Here is a 19,589-nt window from a genome sequence, read left to right as displayed (position 1 = left end):
ATCCATCCCACAGTGGTCAATGGAGTTTCCCAGAAAAGAGCATTCTCAATGTGGTCTCAAACTAATGACTCATTCGGCCTTGTCTCTGTAGGTGTTTGTGGATGGTACCATGACCACACTTGTTCTTGAGGGCCTGGACCCACTGACTGAGTATTTGGTCGGTGTCTACGCCGTGGTCGGGGAGGAGAGCAGTGAACCTCTGAAGGGCTCTGAGACCACTCGTAAGTTCTTCTCTCCATTCTCCCTCCCCTTCACCACAGTCTTTAGTCTTCTGGTGTCTTCCATCCAGCTCCTGTCCTCTCAGGAGTGATGATGACAGAACGATGACAGATTTACAATTCCAACCCAATACAAGCAGTTGACAGATGTTCTTAAATGAAGTGAGGTGCAGTACCCAGATAAACATGTGATTGTTTAGTTCAGTATTACAAATCCATTGGCCTTATTAATGTTGGCAAAACTGTTGTAGGAGAAATAAGACATATGGTAACATGAATGGAGCTAGATCACCGGAAAATATATTTCCGTCATGCATAGTGATTGCAGCAAACTTTGGGCTGGGCATTTATTGGCCATAACTGTCGTAATCACTGGCATTGACTCAAGCCAAGCAATTTCCAAAAGGACATTTTCTTGTCCTTGCAATGTACCCTTATTTCATAGGAGTTCAGCCCTTCCCAAACTTTTCTGCTGTACTGTGTACATTTCTACAAAATTGAACAAAACAATAACCTGTTTTGTCCTTTGGCAGTATGGTATATGTGTGTGTGTGCTTGTGCTTTCACCGTGTGCGTTTGACAACACGAATATTTTGCAAATGCCCAAACCTAACATGACGTCTGGCAGCTTTTGTTTGATTGTAACAGAAAAAATGCATTGTTGAAATGTGTTTGTGTTGTGCATGACACTGTTGCATGGTGTCGCAGTCTGTCACAAGGGCATGACATTCATGCCTAAGGTTGTTTTGCACTGATGTGATGCGATGCTCAATGTGGTGCACAATGTCTGCAGTCGTACCAGAACATGTCGAGTCATGACGAGCTTCTTCATCCATTCATTCATCCATTCATTCATTCATTCATTCATTGGACATGGATGCGAGGCATGACGAAGCAAGATGTTCTGGAGAAGCACCATCCCATCCTTTGTCCGTTGGCTTGTTCATCATCACGCTTTCCATCAGTCCCCGCCCACCCTCATGTTCTTCATCACGCTGTTCATCATGCTCTTTGTTCTAAAGTCCCATCATGCTTTGCCATCATCCATTGTGCTCACCCCATCACTGTGGCATCCTGGTGTCCGCCATGTGCCATCCATTCAGCGCGTGGCCATCACCCGTCTGTGAATGGCGTGCCTTGTGTCCCTCGGCGCCTGCGCTCCTTCCCGAGGGTGTCCAGCTAGAATTGGAGGAGAGCGTGAACGAGAGAAAAAGCCTGTCCCCCCCCCTCTGCAGTGCCTCTTAATGCGGTGCGGAAAATGAGTGTCTACGACCAGCGCGCCACCACCATGAGGGTGAAGTGGGAGGCTGCCCCCGGAGCCTCAGGATACATGCTGCTGTACAGCGCCCTGAACGCCAGCAGACCAACACGCGAGGCAGAGGTACGTACATGCTGAACAACCTCAGGGAACCGAGGGCGGGGATGGGGCTCTGAGATGACCACTCTGAGGTCATGCCCTCAAGGGTTATTAAGGGTATTATGGGGTTTGCTGAGGGACAAGATCCTGAAAAGAAAAGTAGTGCTAGACATGGCTAATTTTTAGATGCTATTTGGTATTTTATCTTAATCTTTATTTAGCTTACAATCAGTGGTGGAGGAAGTACTGAAGTTTAGTACTTAAGTAAAAGTACAAGTACCCAGGAAAATAAAAGTAAAAGTAAAAGTACTACATCAACAATCCTACTTAAGTAAAAGTAAAAAGTACTTACTTTTAAATTTACTTTAAGTATTAAAAGTAAAAGTACTCACGCAATGGGTTGTCTCTCAATGTCTAGGCTGTGCCATTTTGATAAAGAAATAGCTACTGGTAATAAATGCCTCTACAGATGTCACTACTAGTAATAATTATAAGCAACAACATTTGTTAATTGGAAAGGTTGGTGTACTTATGCCCACCATCTGTAATACTGTTCACACTATATTTTACAATTCTGCGGATGACAAGTTATCTACCAGGGATTATTTGCAAAGTTAATACCAAATTAAGCCAAACCAATAAAGACACCATGTGATATCTTTACATCTTTTATTTAATTGTAAACGTGTAAAAAAGGGAAACATGGAACATGAAAAACAAATGTAATTGTAAAACTGGACAGAACAAGGCACACTGGCTTGACATAGCTAACCTACCAGCTTTATCTTACCACTACGTTAAATATATAATGAAGATACAATCATGTTTTTTGATGCTATTGCTGTATGTCAACATGCATTTCGCTAGATAACATTATAATATCATGTCAGTAAACGAATACATACATCAATATTCAAAAGTCAGGGACATTAACTTAGCATAGAAATCACTCTGCTTACCTCGATATGCTACTTTAAATTTGAGGGCGAATTATTGAAGGCTAGCAACTCCTTTTTTTGAGGGAGACAGGAAACGCATTGAAACCTCCAGGAGTCATTCTTGGGGCCTTTGAACTCGAACATATCGTTTAAATAGGGCCAAGGGTGGCTCATATCAGAGGGCTCAGTTCAGGCCGACTCTGGATCCATGTTGAATAGGCAGTAGTCAGGCTGTCTGTTGAATGTTCAGGTATAACCGGCAAAGCTACCGCTAGTGCTGCTGCCAAACGCGCACTCTGATATCATTGGAGTTGATGGAGCCACCTGATTGGTTTAAACTTCCAAAACAGCAACGCAATCCATAGTTTTGTGTAGGCAACATTTTGGCGAAACTGTGTTCATAAAATGTAACGAGTAACAACACATATTGTAGAAATGTAGCGGAGTAAAAGTATAGATAATAGCTAAAAAGTGTAATGGAGTAAAAGTAAAAAGTATGCACTATTATTTTTACTTAAGTAAAGTACAGATACCTAAAAATGTACTTAAGTACAGTAACGAAGTAAAAGTACTTCGTTACATTCCACCACTGCTTACAATTAGTCTGGTGTATTAGTCTGGTGTATTAGTCTGTATGATATGTCTTGCTTGTGCCCAAGTTTGCAGTGTGTGTATATGTTTATGTGCTTTGTGTAGCTTTATAAACTCTTCTCAAGGCCACACCAAACGGTCCAAAAGTAATGAGCTCATTTTAGCCTGCTCATGTTCTATTTTCCAGTCATAATCATGTCTAAATAGAGACATGAGATACAGTATTTCAGCGAGTGAAGTGTCAAAGCCAGCGTTGGCAGACAATTCATGTCCACTGGACACAGGCCAAGGGTTCATTAGCTCTGGAAAAACAGGTGTTTGAGAACAGCCTCCATGTCTGTCCACTGCATCTGCAGATGCCCACCCACTATTCTGGAAAACACTGTGAGGGGACCAAACCCAAGCCCAAGAGGACGCTGTAGCGTGCTGCTTCCTGACATCACTGACATGGCCGTCTAATGCACTTTCTCCTGGTTGCCTCCCCAGATACGGACAAAAAAGACGGACATCCAGCTGAAGAAGCTGATCCCCAACACGGCCTACACACTGTCCGTCTTCGCCCTGCACGGCGAATCTGCCAGCGACCCGCTGACAGATCAGGGTGTAACTCGTACGTGGAGATAGGTCATGTGACCCCCGCCGAGACTGGCTCGCTCCCCACTCCTTGATCCTAATCTCTCTGGCCTTGTCTTGTTTTGTGTTCTCTTCCCCTTGGCTCTATCCCTTTCTTCCCCGCAGTGCCCATGCCCCCCTCTGGAGAGCTGAGGATCACAGACGTCACTCACAGCGCCATGCTCCTGAACTGGGACGCGGCCCCTGGACCCGTGCGCAAGTACATCATCACCTACAAGGCCGAGGACTCTGACGCTAAAGAGGTAAGACCTCACCCCCGTACTTCCAGTGCCTTCTCCAGTTCACTTTGGTGGGACACGATGCACCGGAAAGCTCCGTGTTTGTAATGCGTAACATGCTGGGCTGCCGACCAAAACAGAGACACATCGCTGATTGATATGGATTCTGTCGGCTAATCGGCGTGGCTTCTGTGGTGAGTGGACGGTTGGAAGAGCAGCTGGTGGGGAGATTATATGGGCAACTCTCCGAGACGAGACTTCTGTGCAGCGAGAGAGAGACAGAGGGACTGGTGGGAAATGATTGAGCTACTGCTGGAAGATGGAGATGGAGATGGAGACAACAGACATGACCTGAATGTGTTCAGGAGATATTTTTCTTAGTATTTATAAAATAATATTCGCTAGCTGTGACGTCCACTTTCCATCCAATACCCGTTTAGTGTGGACATATACATTGTGTTTTGAAAGCTTCGGACATTTTGGAAGTTTTCTGGCGATGGCAGGTTTGGCCGAGGTCCTGCATCACATCCTGAGGTATAAATCATGGCGTGGTTGCGGCTGGAAGTGTAATTTGTTGGCGAGCTGGAGATGAAATAAACACACGCGGGGAGACCCAGGTGTATTGAGGCTACGAGATGATCCTGAGAAGACACTGACTGCCCAAAACTGGCAAAGTCTCCTGTTACCTGATGGATGATGATGTGCTATTGGGTCGATGGCTCAGGGCCTCCACTCACCGTGGAAACAGGAAGCGCTTCTTCAGTCCAGAGAGGCCACACCTGTGGATTTACAACTTCAAGCATATTGCATTTCTGTTTAGTCCAGGTTTCTGTCTAGCTCGATGGGCCTAGAACTTTGACACAGATAGGTATGGCATATTTACAGGACATTTGGTATTTCCATAGCAAGAGTTTTAAATGGATGTTTGTCTCTAAACCCAGACTTTTGATTTTCCTTCTCCCTAAATATGAATGAGCAAATACTTCACCCACCATTCTAATATCACCTATAAAGCTGATTGCTTTTCTTGGTGTTAATGAGAATTTCTTAGATAATGTCAGAGCAAGTTAGCAGCAATGAAAAGGATAGCAGGGAGTTGAAGCGTTTTTCTATTCTAGTGACCATTTCTTTCCTTTCAGCTTGAAGTTGGAGGAGATGTGACAACAAGAGTGCTGGACAACCTCATCTCCCAAACAGAATATGATGTTGCGGTTACTCCAGTGTACGACTCAAGAACTGGCAGCCCCATGCTAAACCAAGCCATCACTGGTAAGGGGCTTATTTTCCACATAAAGTGGAATTCATTCTGTGTTTAGATTTGCCGCACACCTTTCAGTCAGACACACACAAGGCCTTACTTACAGTACTGTTTGTGAATGACTTGATTTCATTTATAATGCTCCATAAATCAATATGGCAATATTTGTATGTCTAGGTCAATGGGTTATTCACGGCACACATTTTAATTACAAGCTCATTCTCATTTTGGCAGATGTTGTCCCTGCACCTAAAGACCTCCGGTTCTCTGAGGTGACCCAGACCAGTTTCAGGGTCCACTGGGAACATGGAGCCCCTGATGTTGCTCTGTACCGCATTGCGTGGAAAAAGCAAGGCGAGCAGGACTTCCAACAAGTAAGCACCTGAGCTTGAAATGAGCTTGTTCAGATGACTGGCATTCAGCCGTACAGGTTTGGTCATCCATCTGTCCTCGTCTGTTTCTAAGGACATCTTGAATGCTGACGACACCACCACAGTGCTGGAGCTCCTGGAGCCTGACACCCCGTATGATGTGTCTGTCACTGCCATCTACCCAGACGAGTCGGAGAGCGAGGACCTGCTGGGCAGGCAGCGAACCCGTAAGAAACCCCAACATTTGACTGAACACTTTAAACGGTGTAATCAAGCCTGTGTGCTAATATCCCTAATTATGGCTCTGCCTTTTCTCTCCTTCCATAGTGCCCAAGATCATCATTACCCCAGGTAAGTGGTCATTTCATCGTAAATGAATGAGGGGTTCAATACAATGCAGAGAGGGTAGTAAAGATGTAAGTGATATGACTGATTGTTCTTTCTCACCCAGCCCCCACTGGACCACCTACAAACCTGCTGGTATCCAATGAAACCACAACCTCCATGAGTCTGAGATGGGACCACGCTCCAGGCCGTGTGCAGAACTACAAGATCACATATGTACCAGTCGCAGGCGGCAGGACCCAGTCAGTGAGTACCAATATGATCTTTCTCCACAAGCGGGGGGGGGGGGGGGTCTTCCAGAACATCCTAGAAACCTTCTCAGAGGAAGAGGTCACTGAGCCAGTCAAATGATGGAAGCGTGATTTTGAACAGAACCTTGCACAACACTGTGTTCTGTCTTTTAGTTGATGAATGATTTGGGAGGAATCCACTTATCTCTGGATATTTTTGTCCATTCTTGGCTCACTTTGAGATGTTTTTTCATTCTTTCCACGGTTTAGTTGTACAGCAGTTACTTCCACTTTTTACGCTCCATTTTCGAATTTGGATATTTTGATAATAACTTTGAAAACAACTTTTTTGCCATTAAAGTTAGGCATGTTTTCCCTCTCCTTGATATTTTTATTGCATACTGTCATAGTATAAAAAAGTGACTCATATAATGTTCAGTGATATGTTAGCTATTTGTTGACACAGAATTTCCATAGTGTTTCGGAACTGGAATGTTTTCCCATCTAAATGAGAGGAAACCCTCGTTGTCACGATAGCCATCAGCAGACTGCCTTGATGAAATTGCTTGCTAAACACTGAGACACTGCTGGAAAGCTGGACTCTGGCTCCAAGCAGCGTGCCAAGTCCTCTGGTCTTTCATCGTTCCTTTCATCACATATAGCAGGGCTTTGGGAGCTCTTGTTATTTCCAATTTGTTGGAAAAGCTCTGCTTCAGAGAGAGGAATCACACACAGACACACACACACACACACATCCACACACATCCACACACCTTGTACATCAGGCGATGAAAATCAGGTTAGCACTGACTGGAAAGATTTGAGAGCACTTCTGTCAGAGCTTGCCAGTGTCTGCTGATAAGATTCTCACTGTCTCACCCAAGTTAAACTCTCCACTGATTTTCTGACCGGTCGCTTTACGATAGAGTTGGCAAAGAGTGACATCCGACTCCTGAACACACACATGCAGCCCTGCCCTCGTGTGTGTGTGCACACAAATGCATGCGCAGACACACAGGCACGCACGCACACACACACACAAGGACAGTCAGCCTGTTTCTCTTTTTCTAGGCCAGACATCTGTGTATAGTAGCGACCTTGTGTTCTTTATTTTTTTTAACAGTGTCTGTCCTGTAGCCAGAGGCTGGCCAGTAAATCCCGCTCTCAAGCTTTTGACAATCCTTCCAACTGTTTTGGCCATTAGTGGACTGAGATCCTCTCTCTTAATAGAACAACAAAAAAGCAACAGTGTTCTTTGCATCCTTGGACAACAGAGATTTTTAAAGATCTCAGTATGTTCACAGTGTCTTTTTTTTCATAGCTCAAAGAATTCAGTTTTCACAGTGGCAAAGCCAAGTCTGCATACTTTGGTAATTCGAGTGTTTTATCATCAACGGAATAAGCATATGGAGTCCATTTGAAGTTGCCTTTGTCACATTTGTAGTTTGATTCATATTCACCTCTGAGTCATATTGGAATATGATGTGGCCTGTAGCATCAATCAGAATAAAACATTGGCCATTTGTTTCGAAAATAGATTTTGTACATTCATTCATATAAATGTGAGTATCTTTGGAGTAAAAATTGCTTTTTGTGTTATTTTAGCCTTGGAAACGAATATGGAATCATGTTTTCAGGGTTTATTTCCCAAACCTTCAGTTAAATAAACATATCGGCTTTGTTTGATGGGGCTGCTGATTGGACAAAGGACTTTCTTGAAGCAACACATTTAGACTTGTGTGTTTCTTGTGTGTACGTAATGGGCCTGAGACCCCATATCATGTTTACCCAGTTTGATGCGTACTGTAGACCCTCTGATGCCACAGTTGTATTTCTTTCCTCTTACAACATTGCATGACAATAGATGTATACAAGACTCCAAACCACGGAGTGATTTATCAGTGTAGTTGTACTGTATCAACTGGCCAGTGCCATCTATGTAAATTCAAGTCCTCCTCTGCCGATTGTGTTATGAAATATGATGCTCTGCCTAGGTCTTCTTCTTCAACATTTTGATTTTCCTCCCCCCCTAGACTCAAATAGGCGGCAAGAAGAACACAGTGACGCTGCAGAAACTCACTCCCGAGACAACTTACTCTCTCACGGTGACAGCTGTTTACGGCACTGGAGAAGCCCTGGACTTAAATGGGGAAGGAACCACAAGTGAGTGGCCAGCCAATGAGTCCTCAGACTGGCATGCTGGATGATAAGTCTTGTGATGCCTCTTATTTATCTCCCATTTCACCACGGTTGAGTGTTTGAGACTGTGTGTCCGTGTTCCATGGTTGCTTCGGCAGAGCCTCTGGGCGGCGTGAGAAACCTTCAAGTCACAGACCCCACCACCAGTACTCTGAAGGTGAGCTGGGAGCCGGCCGAGGGCAATGTCCGCCAGTACAAGATCTACTACGTACCTGCCGCAGGCGGTGTTGAGGAAACGGTATGACACTAGTCTTAAAAACAAAACTTCAAATAAAATGTACGTATGTCATGGTGTTGGTTATGTAATGGTCATTCTTGATGTCTGAACTTTTGTTCTGGTTGAGTAGTTCCTTGAAGTCACAGTTGTAGTGTTTAAGTGGCACAACCTTTTGATGATGTCTGTGTCTGATAGATGATCCAGCATTAATACATTATGTGTACTGCACTGTGCAGTAGGAGACTGATGACAGTATTGGTTTCTTGGTGCTCCAAAAGGCTCAGGTTTCTGGAAATACAACCACCACCGTTCTGAGGAACCTCATGCCCGACACCCTCTACACCGTCACCGTGGCACCCGTGTACCCTCAGGGAGAGGGCAAGCGAATGTCTGAGAACGGAAAGACATGTAAGTCCGGACTCTCAATACACACATTGCATTCAATCCAGATAACATGTCATCCAATCAAGCATTTCTTTGTTTTGAACCCCAAGCATGCAGCCTGTTTCCAAGGTAGCCTGCAGGGTTTGCCTCTGTCAGTAGGAGCTCAGAGCTGGGCCTGTATCTCAGCATGAGTCAGCTCCAGCTCCAGCGGATTGATTACCCAGGATACCATGCCTACGTGTTAGCAACCCTATAAAAGTGTCTCCAGTCTGGACTTAATGAGCTCCGTTTATGGGGTGTAATGACTGGTAGTGATGCCGTTGCCGTCGGAGGCAGATGTGAGTAATCGGCTTCCATTTAGGGAAAAAAAGTCATGACAGGGGGGCTTTTTTTATTGCTTTTGACCCATTGCTCCCCTTGATGAATGCAACAAAAGGCTATTTCATTTCAGCAGTCTTTGGGGTCATTCTGTCCCTCAGTGATGTCGCTATGCTAGCGTTAGCAATATGCCTCTGTTGCATGTATGCCATCTTGAATGGCCACAGGCCCTCTAATATATATATATATATATAGACAGCCTGACTGGGAAAGAATAGGCTGTTGTGATTTTAATTGGTTTATGGCCTTATTATTCAAGTGTGTAGGCTTTCTTCTTGGCATCTTGCCATTGTTAATACCGGTAAACAATGAGGCATTCTGTATCACTTACACCATAGCTTTCAAACGTCTGATGTGGTTGAAAAGCCCCTCGATTGTGTATTTTATGGTTTTATTACATGGCAGTGATCCTTGGCAATGAGTTTAAAGGCAATTTTAACCAAAGGTGGTAAAACCTTTTTTGAATTACATTTCGTGGTGAAAAATACAGTCTACATATACCAGGTAACGTTTAGGTTAGAATCCCTGCCTGTTTTCATTTTCAGCATCTTGGTTCTGAGCTTTAACGGTTCAGCGTTATTCTCAAGAGTGCTGTTTGCTTGTATAATTAATGGTGCATGACAACTCTCACTTTCTACAACCCTCCCTCTCTCTCTTTGTCTGTCTTTGTTTTTAGTGGAACGTTACCCTCCCAGAAACCTCCAGGTTTACAACCCCACCACAAACAGCCTGGATGCACGCTGGGAGGCTGCCTCCGGTGAGGTCCTGCAGTACCGCGTGGTCTTTGCCCCCCTGAGAGGAGACCGTCCCGCGGAGTCTGTGAGTCACCAGCCGCTGCCTGCAGCCCCCAGAGCCTTTCCCACAGTCTCTAATTAAGCAGACCAGCTGGGTCAAAGGGCAGAGGTCAAAGTGCCTTTACAAGATGCTCCCTAAAAGCATTGTAACAGCTTCCATGATTCAACTCATAAATAGACTGGAGGTGCTCTGCACATGTGTCGTACATATACAAACATTGGGCTTGTTTTAGTCCAATTGTTTTGCGGTTGTTAAGGCCTGCCTTCCTGGCGGGTCATGTGACCCACGGAGGGGGTGTAAAGCGCTTTTGAAGGCAGACTGACCCATCAGGCTGCTCTAACTGTGTAGCTCAACACCGCATGAAAACCAACATCTGTCGGAAACATTTGGAACAAAAGGCCACTTTTTTATTTGAAGGCGCAAGAACCTTACATTACAGACCATTGGTGCACTCTTTTTTTATTTCGTTATTAGCCACAATGCAGCCTCTTCCAAGGCCATAGCATTTAGCATGAGAGGAAAAGATAGACTCTGGTCTTGCCTTTTTCCAGCCGTCCAGCCAGTTTTCCACATCTTTCGCAATGTAGCTCAATTCACATAACACAGCCTCACTCATGCACAAGGGTGTATATTGCAAGTCTGCAACATATCACCAAAAGTGTTCAGACTCAAGGACAGCGCTAGCACTTAGGGGTTATAATTAGGAGACGCGGGGCATAATTGAGCCGTATGCAGGCAAACCCAAGGTTATGGGTCAGATTCCACGCAGGCCAGATGAGTGGTGGTCTCTGGCTGCTTCGTGTCAGCCATGACACAGTGTAGGAAACAAAGACAGGATAAGCAGAAGACAGAAGAGGTTGATTCACTGACACCTCCTGTCATCAGGGACATGAAGGTCCTGTTCAGGCCCCCGGAGCTGAGCTGACCTGCTGGGTCAAACAAACCACAGAGGACTGTTGGCAACCGTCAACTCATCACTTGTTCCTCAGCGAAACAACTGCCAGTCTCGAGGCACATCAAAGGCATACTTGCGCTCCCTCTCACTTTTGCGACGGTAACACAAGTGGCTGTTCAGGGAGGCCGAGCTGTTTGGCAAGAGATATGTATCCCCAGAGAGACGACACAAACAGATGTCCGAGACAGAGAAAGGTCAGCTGCAGAGCCAGAGTGGATGGCCCCCACAAGGTCCCTGCTTCCTTTCATTTTCTCACAGGAAACCTTCTTAGAACTACATGGCCAGTCTAGTTAGATATTCAAAGTATTCAGCACATTTTTTATCATTATGTATGCCAGTTCTCCATCATAAACTATGGAGTCTAAACACAGCCCTTGAGTAACCTTATGCAGTATACCCACTGTGTAGAGGTATGAATTGAAATACTCCGGAGCATGCCAAACAATCTGGAGCCCCTGAGAGAGCCCGAGCCTCATCCCTCGTGTTTCCCTCTAGGTGTTGGTGCCAGGAAACACTCTCACCACGCCCTTGGAGCAGCTCACCCCAGACACCGACTACTCGGTCAGCGTGGTTGGCCTCTACGCTGACGGGGAAGGCCCTGCTGTGAGCTCAAATGGCAAAACACGTAAGGAGCAGCCCTTTATGTCACACCATTGGTGCAGACTCCACCCAGAGTGGAGTGAGAGGTTGAACTGAGGTTGTTTTTTTGTGTGTCAGTGCCACGCAGTGGGCCCAGGAACCTCCGTGTCTATGACCCGACCACCAGCAGCCTGACAGTCAGCTGGGAGCATGCTGAGGGGCCTGTGCAACAATATCGTATTGGCTACGCACCCACCACTGGAGACCCCATTGAGGAATTTGTAAGTGGCCTCAAGTGTTAACGTAGCTTGCTAAATTGTAGTTCAGCCCAGCACACAAAGCAGTTTGATGCTGTTTGATAGTTTTCACTATCGTAGATGTGTCATAAGTATAGGTGAAATACTTTGCGAGTCCATGTATAGGGTTTTAAGAAAGTTGTGTTGTTGTTCTTTGTGCAGGCTGTTGTCCCTGGGAACCAGAACAATGCAATCCTGCCCAATCTTCAGCCTGATACACCTTACAAAATCAACGTGGTTGCCATCTACCCCGACGGACCTGGAGGAGAGCTGTCTGGAGATGGCCACACATGTAGGAGCTACATACTTTCAAGCATTTGATCATACCTGAAGCGCATAAATGTGTATACAAACATATAGACATATGTATATAAACTCTGTTGTTAATGAGTATGTAATGTAGCCTATCTGTCTGTAATGTATGGGACTCCTGCTCTCTCTCCACACTGTTGCCCCTGTGGGTTCTAAGATGAGTCATCAGTTTGACCAAAAGGCAGCGAACATCAGAGCAGATTATTGAAACAATGGCAATCTTTGGTCTTGGCTCATGGTCATGAGCGCTCTCTGCCAAGCCGCCTGAACTGGCTGTTCTCCAGAGGGAGAGCTCCTCTGTGGGCGCCCCAGCGTCTCTTTTTCTCCGTCTCATTGCCCAAATTGCAGACACTTTCAAAAAAAGTGGAGAGAAGGAACCCAGAGGCAGGTTAATGGTAGTGAAGTGTTTGCAGGCGATCTCTCAATGTGTGTTTTCTTGTCTCTGATGCCTCCCTCCCAGTGGGCCTGCTGGCACCCCGGAACCTGCGTGTTTCCGATGAGTGGTACACGCGCTTCAGGGTGTCCTGGGACGCTGCCCCTTCCAAAGTTAAGGGATACAAACTGGTCTATCAGCCAGAAGGTGAGAGTTTTGTAATGCCAGATCCCTTTGGTATAAAACTAGAAACTAGAAAATAGCGACAGTGTGTTTGTACTAAATGTAATTTCGTCATATAAGTGAAAACAGTATTACACACAATGCCAGTATCGTTAATGTTAAGTGACATAACACAAGGTGACATGTTTGGTTGCTCCAGGAACTGATGAGTCCATGGAGACCTTTGTTGGAGATGTGACCACCTACCATCTGCACAACCTGAAGCCTGGCACCACTTACGATCTGAAACTGTACGCTGAGTATGAGGCTGGCTTGAGTGGAGTTCTGCCTGGACAAGGAACTACTCGTATGTACCCCTCATCCAGCTCTTTTAACATTCACTTCTCTCCCATTTGAATGAACAGATTATGGCAGAAAATCACAGAAATGTATTTGTAATTACATTTTTCAACATATGTATCAGTAATCAGAGCTATTTTTATTAGAGGACTTACTGTACATCTCATCTCATCTCTCTCTACAGTGTACCTGAATGTGACTGATCTTGTGACGTACAATGTTGGGTACGACTCCTTCTGCATCAAATGGACACCACACAGAGCAGCTACCTCTTACAGACTCAAGGTCAACCCATTCGACCGTAAGTCCAAGGAAAACCATCTTCCATATCCTCGTTATGTACATTACAGCTCATGTGTGCTATTAGATCTCTAATGCGATTTGTTTTCTTAACTGACTCCATAATTAGCTCTTGCACACACCATCTCTCTGTCTCAGTCGTGCTCAATTCATGGCCAAGCATATATAATGTTTATTGACATGTACTATGCCCCAAGGATCAGAAGTAATTCACCAACCTCAGAGTTGTTTACTGTAGTTCTTGGTTTGCATGCCCAGATAATCGAGGAGCTAATAACTTCAAGGTTCAGCTGTTATAAAGTCTAACAATAAAACATTATGCTCATTTCAACTGCGCTCAGATGCCCCTGTTTCTTATTAGCTCGCAGACTTGAGGAGAACTGTAAAATAGGGCTACATTCTGCTAGAATATTTAGGTCTGAGTATGGTAGCAATTACAGATGGAAGCTTAGCAGCTTGCCAAGTTGAAGCAGTCTTGTGTGTTAGAGGGTGGCTGCTGCTTTAAATAAAGAACGCCACGGTCTCATTCTCCATAGTGTACCTGTTCATCATCTGCACGCCGATTCTGTTGAGAAGTCATTTGTAGAGCGCATACACTATTTACCAGTGGCACATTTGCTTCATACATATGCCTGATGTACATTTTTTTATATAAATGGTCATTTAGTTGAGCAAAAACAGAGCACTTGCAGTCATTACTGCTTTCTTAATGAACCAAAATACAAAAAATGATGCAGCTGCTCGATTAAGGGTGAATTGCCTGTGAGGCATGAGTCACTGCAGTGGCGTTTACGAAAGACTTCGGTGTCATCTGATGTATCCTGAACTTACAGTGCCTCTCTTCCACTGTGTCTTTCTCTCACAGCTTCAAACAGTGGCGCCCAGGAGGTAACCATCACAGCAGCGGAGAGCCAGTACTGTTTCGATGGGCTGACTCCAGACGCCCTGTACAATGCCACCGTCTTCACCCAAACCCCCAACCTGGAGGGCCCTGGAGTCAGTGTCAAGGAGAGAACCCGTAAGGACCTTTCCCTCCGATCGGATGATTGCCAAGCTCTTTTTGACCACCATACCTAGAATGTATATGATTCAATCCATTAATGTTGTAACCTTTGGGTCTCTCCTCAGTGGTCAAGCCCACAGAAGCACCAACCGAGCCCCCAACCGTACCTCCACCACCCACCATCCCTGGTGCCCTGGAGGGTAGGTTTCAGACAATCATCTGTTTAAACTACCTATCTATGTGGAGTGTTTGCACAGCAAACTCAACATATGCTTCTCTGCCACAGTCTGCAAAGGTGCCAAAGCTGACCTGGTGTTCCTCATCGATGGCTCCTGGAGTATTGGTGATGAGAGTTTCGCCAAAGTCATCCAGTTTGTCTTCAGTATGATCGGCTCCTTTGACATCATCAACTATGAAGGCATGCAGGTGCGTGGTAGACCCCCTCAATTACACTTCAGTCAAACTCCTTCACTTCTCCTCTCCGTCATCAGGCCTCGGTGTGCTGACTTTTGTTTTTGTTTTTGTGGAAACAGGTGTCTTTCGTGCAGTACAGTGATGAGGCGAAGACCGAGTTCAAGCTGAACACTTACCAGGACAAAGGAAAGGCCCTGGCGGCTCTACAGCTGGTTCGCTACAGAGGAGGAAACACAAAAACAGGTTTATTCCTAGTTGCCACCCCAGTTTATAAGTAACTAGCGCAGATATTAAATACAAGTAATACAATGCTAGAATTAAACATAAGATACACTTCTCTGCCCTCTTTGTTGATACATTTGACATTTTTTGGGTCATGACATTGAGGTCGCTAATAGCCATGCCCAGTCATCACATTTCCAGAGGGATGGAATGAGTTTCATAGTTTTTACTGTTTAGGAACTGTTCCACCTACATTTTGTTTAATTTGCTTCCCTGATCTCAGTCAGTAAATGTTTATGTTTGGATCAGGTGCTGCTCTGAAGTATGTCAGCGAGAAGGTCTTCACCTCAGACAGTGGCATGAGAAGGCCCGTTCCTAAGGTCCTGGTTGTTGTCACCGATGGACGTGCTCAAGATGACGTGAAGAAGAGTGCAATGAAAATCCAGCATTCTGGTAAGTCAGAGAGCTCCTCAGAAATGCATGCCAAGGAGAGATCAAATGAAGAATAAAATTGGCATAGACCTATGGTAAAGCTGACAAGACATTTTAATCATCGGCTTTGCTAGTAAACCGGTGCCATCATTATTCAGAAGGTATAAGTACTGGTAGTATTGACATGTCTTACATTAACCATGTTTGTGTTTGCCTGCAGGTTACAGTGTGTTTGTCATCGGAGTTGCAGATGTGGATGTTGTAGAACTGAAAAACATTGGAAGCAAGCCGAGTGACAGACATGTCTTTGTGGTTGACGACTTTGATGCTTTCACCAAGATCCAGGATAATCTCATCACATTTATCTGTGAAACTGCAACATCAAGTAAGACCCTATTATCTTACTTCATTTATATTGAAACAATGATGACCACTGAAAGCATGGAATTATTTCACACCATGTTGTCTTCTGTCTTTTCAGCTTGCCCATTGATCTACCTGGATGGCTTCACAACACCTGGTAAGAATGAGGACAGAAAGGACAACACCTTTATTCCGTCTGTCAATCTATAGATTCATTCTTCTTTACCTACGACCCAGAACAAGTTACGGATTATTAAATGTGCATTTAATCATATAACATATTCAAACTAAATTGAAGTAAACATTAATTGTTTGTATCAGAACGTTTGTGCACTCAAGCATGGGCTATACAAGTTCCGCTGAATGAAATGTGATTTGTAGGTTTCAGAATGCTGGAGGCCTTCAATGTAACTGACAAGACGTTCGCCGCCATGAACGGAGTGTCCATGGAGACAGGCACGTTCAACAGCTTCATCACCTACAGAGTTCACAAGGACGCGTTCATCTCTGCTCCAACAAAGTAGGTGGTGTGTGCTCACTGAAACTGCACTGATAGACCTTCAGGCTCTTGTAATGTTCGCCATTATTTTTAATGGCCTTTGAAGAGCAACATCAGCTGCAGTCCTCTTGACTCACATTAGCAACACGCTCAGCCAAGCATGCTTGTTTTGCCACATTTTTGCCAACTTGAAGTGTGACTGTGAGAAAACGATTTGATTTTGGGATATAATGCTCCCATGATGTGAACTCCCACGCATGTCATAGTGAAAGCAACATTGGGGCGTTAAGGTCAAGGTTTCATAGTCACACAAGAACCTCGCTGAAGCATTACCGGCCAATGCAGCCTCTTGTTAATTTGTGTGTCTGTAATGATTTCTGTTTGGTGCGTGGTAAAGGCGACTACACAAATGGAAACGTTTCTCACAACAGAGGGAGGGGAGAAAATACTTCCAATGTGCTGTAATTTCTTAAGCCTGGGAGCTATTTTGTGTCTCTATTTGGGTTTGTGGGGATGGGGGGATTCTGTCTACATCTGCCTCCCAGGTCACTTCTGCGTCTGATTTGAACCTCTTTGGAAGGACTCAATGAGGACCTTGGAAAACACCATAGCATATGATTTAACTGAGAAAATATCACGTACCAAAAAAAGAAACTGGTGGTTGGTTGCCCCTAAGTCCATATGTGAATAAGGGGTGTGCCATTGGTCTCCAACTCTCATACTGGGCAGGGGACCTGCCTCTCTGTAGATACAAACCACCAACAGCTGTGATTATTTTTCAGCTTTTTGCTGTGGTCAACTGTAGCTGTTACGGCATTGCAAGCTATGTCAAGAGTTATTGCAGGCTTATGATTATGCATTTGCCAATCACAAAGCAGAGGACGTCCATGAACTGTGCTGGTTCTCCTGAAAACAGTACCTTAGTAGTCTCAGTTGCTATTCATTTACATTTAGAGAGAGAAACTAACGGCTGGCCACACAATGCATTTTGTAAAACTGAAATGCCAGAGGACAGAGTAGTTTAGGCATGGATGTTCTGCAGTTTATGGACTTTGAAATGTATGCTGTGTTTATTTACAAGTCAAACATATTTATAAGCTAGGCACAGTAAAGGAGCACCAGGCTCTAGTACGGCATCCCCTGAAGTATCATTTACTTGCTTCAGCAAACAATGGAACCATTCAAAACAGCAAAGTCCCTTAAAAGAAAAGAGCTGAACTTTTTCATTTCCTGGTTTTCCTAGGGAGATCCACCCAGACGGACTGCCACCATCGTTCACCATCATTCTGCTCCTCCGTCTCCTGCCTGACACCCCAACTCAAGCTTTTGACATATGGCAGATTGCAGATGGAAACAACAATCCAGAAGTTGGAGTCACTCTGAACCGTAGGTCCCCCGTTTCTGTGGCTAGCGTGGAGTACATCACTAACATGACCACCATCTGTACTCACTGGAGATTCTGACCCCCCCCCCCCCCTCCCCTCTCCCTCTTCATACCAAATAACAGTGTTTAGAAAGTTAAGCCGTTTTAATGGATCCCAGGCCCAAAAGTTGCATTGATCTCTCACACTAATTGCTTCGAGGAGGGGCTCCAAACCTCAAAATGAGCATCTGTATCTAGCACTGGCAGAATGGGACTCTCACTGTAGACCATTTCTGCTGCGCTGCACGTTTTATGCACTTTCCGTGTCAAACTTGGCAGCGTTCAAATAAAGGTTCCAGCATTGTTACTGTTTCAGACATTTCATTGCATTGCCTTCTTTTAATGTTACCTTCTAGTTTTGTGGACCAGTTTTCTGATTTGAATACCTCCTTCCCTCTTTTCAGCCTCCAGCAAGGTTATCTCATTTTACAACAAGGACACCAGGGGTCAGCTTCAGACAGTTTCATTTGATAGTGACCCTGTGAAGAAGATCTTCCATGGGAGCTTCCACAAGGTAAGCGCCATTTAAACGGACCTCAAATGCTTTCAGATAACTGCCACCAGACTTAACAGCCATAAGGAGTCTTTCCCCTTCCTTTCAGTGTGTCTCTGGAAGAGCCCTCATTGGTTCCTAGAGTTGGACCATGTTGACATTTTTGCTGCTGATTACAGAGCCAGTCCAGAGAGAGTCCAGAGCATTTTTCTTTTCTAATCAGCAGATCTTTTCTCATGATAGCTATCAGAATGTAAATCCATCTAGCTTAAGTATTCCAGTTTTTTAAGGAACCCTGGGATTCTGAAGTGTTCTGTCGATAGTCCTTCTGATTAATAATGCAGAGAGTCAATAAATATGCAGTTGTTTGTCAGAGGCCTTGTTGACCTCCATGACCTATCAAAAGCTGTAAACAGTTTGTTTGTCAGTAATTGAGGCTCACAGAGCTCCTCTCAATGGCAGTCCTGTATGGGGTTTCAATGTCACTGGGGTTCCAGGGCATCAGTGCATGTTTAGACAAGCTGTATCTGGTTACGCCATTCTTAATCATTCACTACTGGAAACAGGGGGAGTGCTTCACAAAGAGTGGTAGCTGGATGTTTTGACATGATCACTTGGGATTATTTATAAGGCTGTTTAGCAAAGGCAATAAAATACATTCCCGGTTTGTTTTTCTTTCTCTGTGGTTGGAAACGGATTTCTAACTGAATTGGCCACTGGTCATCCAAGAAATGTTCATCACGCTTTTTTATGTCAGCAATATAATGATCGGCGGAAAGTACGTTGTGGTTGCAAACCAACCAAAAATGTACAGAGAACGAATGCCAGTGATAGATAGATAGTTATACTTATATTTACTGACTTGGATTTTCACCTTGTTAGAATGTTTGTGCCCACTCAACTAGTCATATTACTTGCCACCATCACACACTTCAGACTTCGTTCTGTTGTCAGTATGCTTGTAAGTTATCAGATTCTAAACTGTGTCAAACCAGTATGGTTGAAACCTTTTTGCACTAGTAGATGTTCCTCATGGAAACACTATGGAACACTGCTCAAATGTATGTCATATCACATGAAAACATACCTTTCAAAGGTCATGAAACCTCAGGCTCACTCACATAAACATGTCATAAAGCAATGTGCTGTCGTGACTCATTCACCACATAGTTTGAAATTCACTTGGAAAACTTTAGAAATCTATGGGATCAGTAGCCCTTTCCCTGTGCACGCTTTCCAAGAGAAAGAAAGCATCGTGACTGAGGTATGGG

General features: G+C 44.6%; 1 protein-coding gene across 3 annotated transcripts in view; it reads left to right on the top strand.

The window, feature by feature from the left end:
* The window catches only part of col12a1a (collagen, type XII, alpha 1a), a 55,221-nt gene that overhangs the window by 22,679 nt on the left and 12,953 nt on the right, over positions 1-19,589 (top strand). For 2 of the 3 annotated variants that reach the window (XM_012838086.3, XM_012838087.3), the window contains exons 23-51: positions 92-221; positions 1,454-1,599; positions 3,591-3,714; positions 3,843-3,979; positions 5,095-5,224; positions 5,448-5,587; positions 5,679-5,811; positions 5,912-5,935; positions 6,036-6,175; positions 8,193-8,322; positions 8,457-8,596; positions 8,854-8,983; positions 10,014-10,156; positions 11,583-11,712; positions 11,805-11,947; positions 12,125-12,254; positions 12,735-12,854; positions 13,030-13,176; positions 13,354-13,470; positions 14,335-14,487; positions 14,598-14,672; positions 14,759-14,898; positions 15,006-15,129; positions 15,418-15,561; positions 15,761-15,925; positions 16,022-16,060; positions 16,285-16,423; positions 17,646-17,788; positions 18,230-18,339. In XM_012838086.3, coding sequence (XP_012693540.2) covers positions 92-221; positions 1,454-1,599; positions 3,591-3,714; positions 3,843-3,979; positions 5,095-5,224; positions 5,448-5,587; positions 5,679-5,811; positions 5,912-5,935; positions 6,036-6,175; positions 8,193-8,322; positions 8,457-8,596; positions 8,854-8,983; positions 10,014-10,156; positions 11,583-11,712; positions 11,805-11,947; positions 12,125-12,254; positions 12,735-12,854; positions 13,030-13,176; positions 13,354-13,470; positions 14,335-14,487; positions 14,598-14,672; positions 14,759-14,898; positions 15,006-15,129; positions 15,418-15,561; positions 15,761-15,925; positions 16,022-16,060; positions 16,285-16,423; positions 17,646-17,788; positions 18,230-18,339 — 3,666 coding nt within the window. The remainder of the gene's footprint in view (positions 1-91; positions 222-1,453; positions 1,600-3,590; positions 3,715-3,842; positions 3,980-5,094; positions 5,225-5,447; positions 5,588-5,678; positions 5,812-5,911; positions 5,936-6,035; positions 6,176-8,192; positions 8,323-8,456; positions 8,597-8,853; positions 8,984-10,013; positions 10,157-11,582; positions 11,713-11,804; positions 11,948-12,124; positions 12,255-12,734; positions 12,855-13,029; positions 13,177-13,353; positions 13,471-14,334; positions 14,488-14,597; positions 14,673-14,758; positions 14,899-15,005; positions 15,130-15,417; positions 15,562-15,760; positions 15,926-16,021; positions 16,061-16,284; positions 16,424-17,645; positions 17,789-18,229; positions 18,340-19,589) is intronic. The other variant, XM_012838088.3, reaches the window with a different exon arrangement.

This window comes from Clupea harengus, chromosome 14 (assembly GCF_900700415.2).
Source record: "Clupea harengus chromosome 14, Ch_v2.0.2, whole genome shotgun sequence".
In the NCBI taxonomy this organism is placed as follows: domain Eukaryota; kingdom Metazoa; phylum Chordata; class Actinopteri; order Clupeiformes; family Clupeidae; genus Clupea; species Clupea harengus.
Note: the sequence above shows the minus strand (reverse complement) of the source record. Positions and strands in the feature narration are given on the sequence as shown.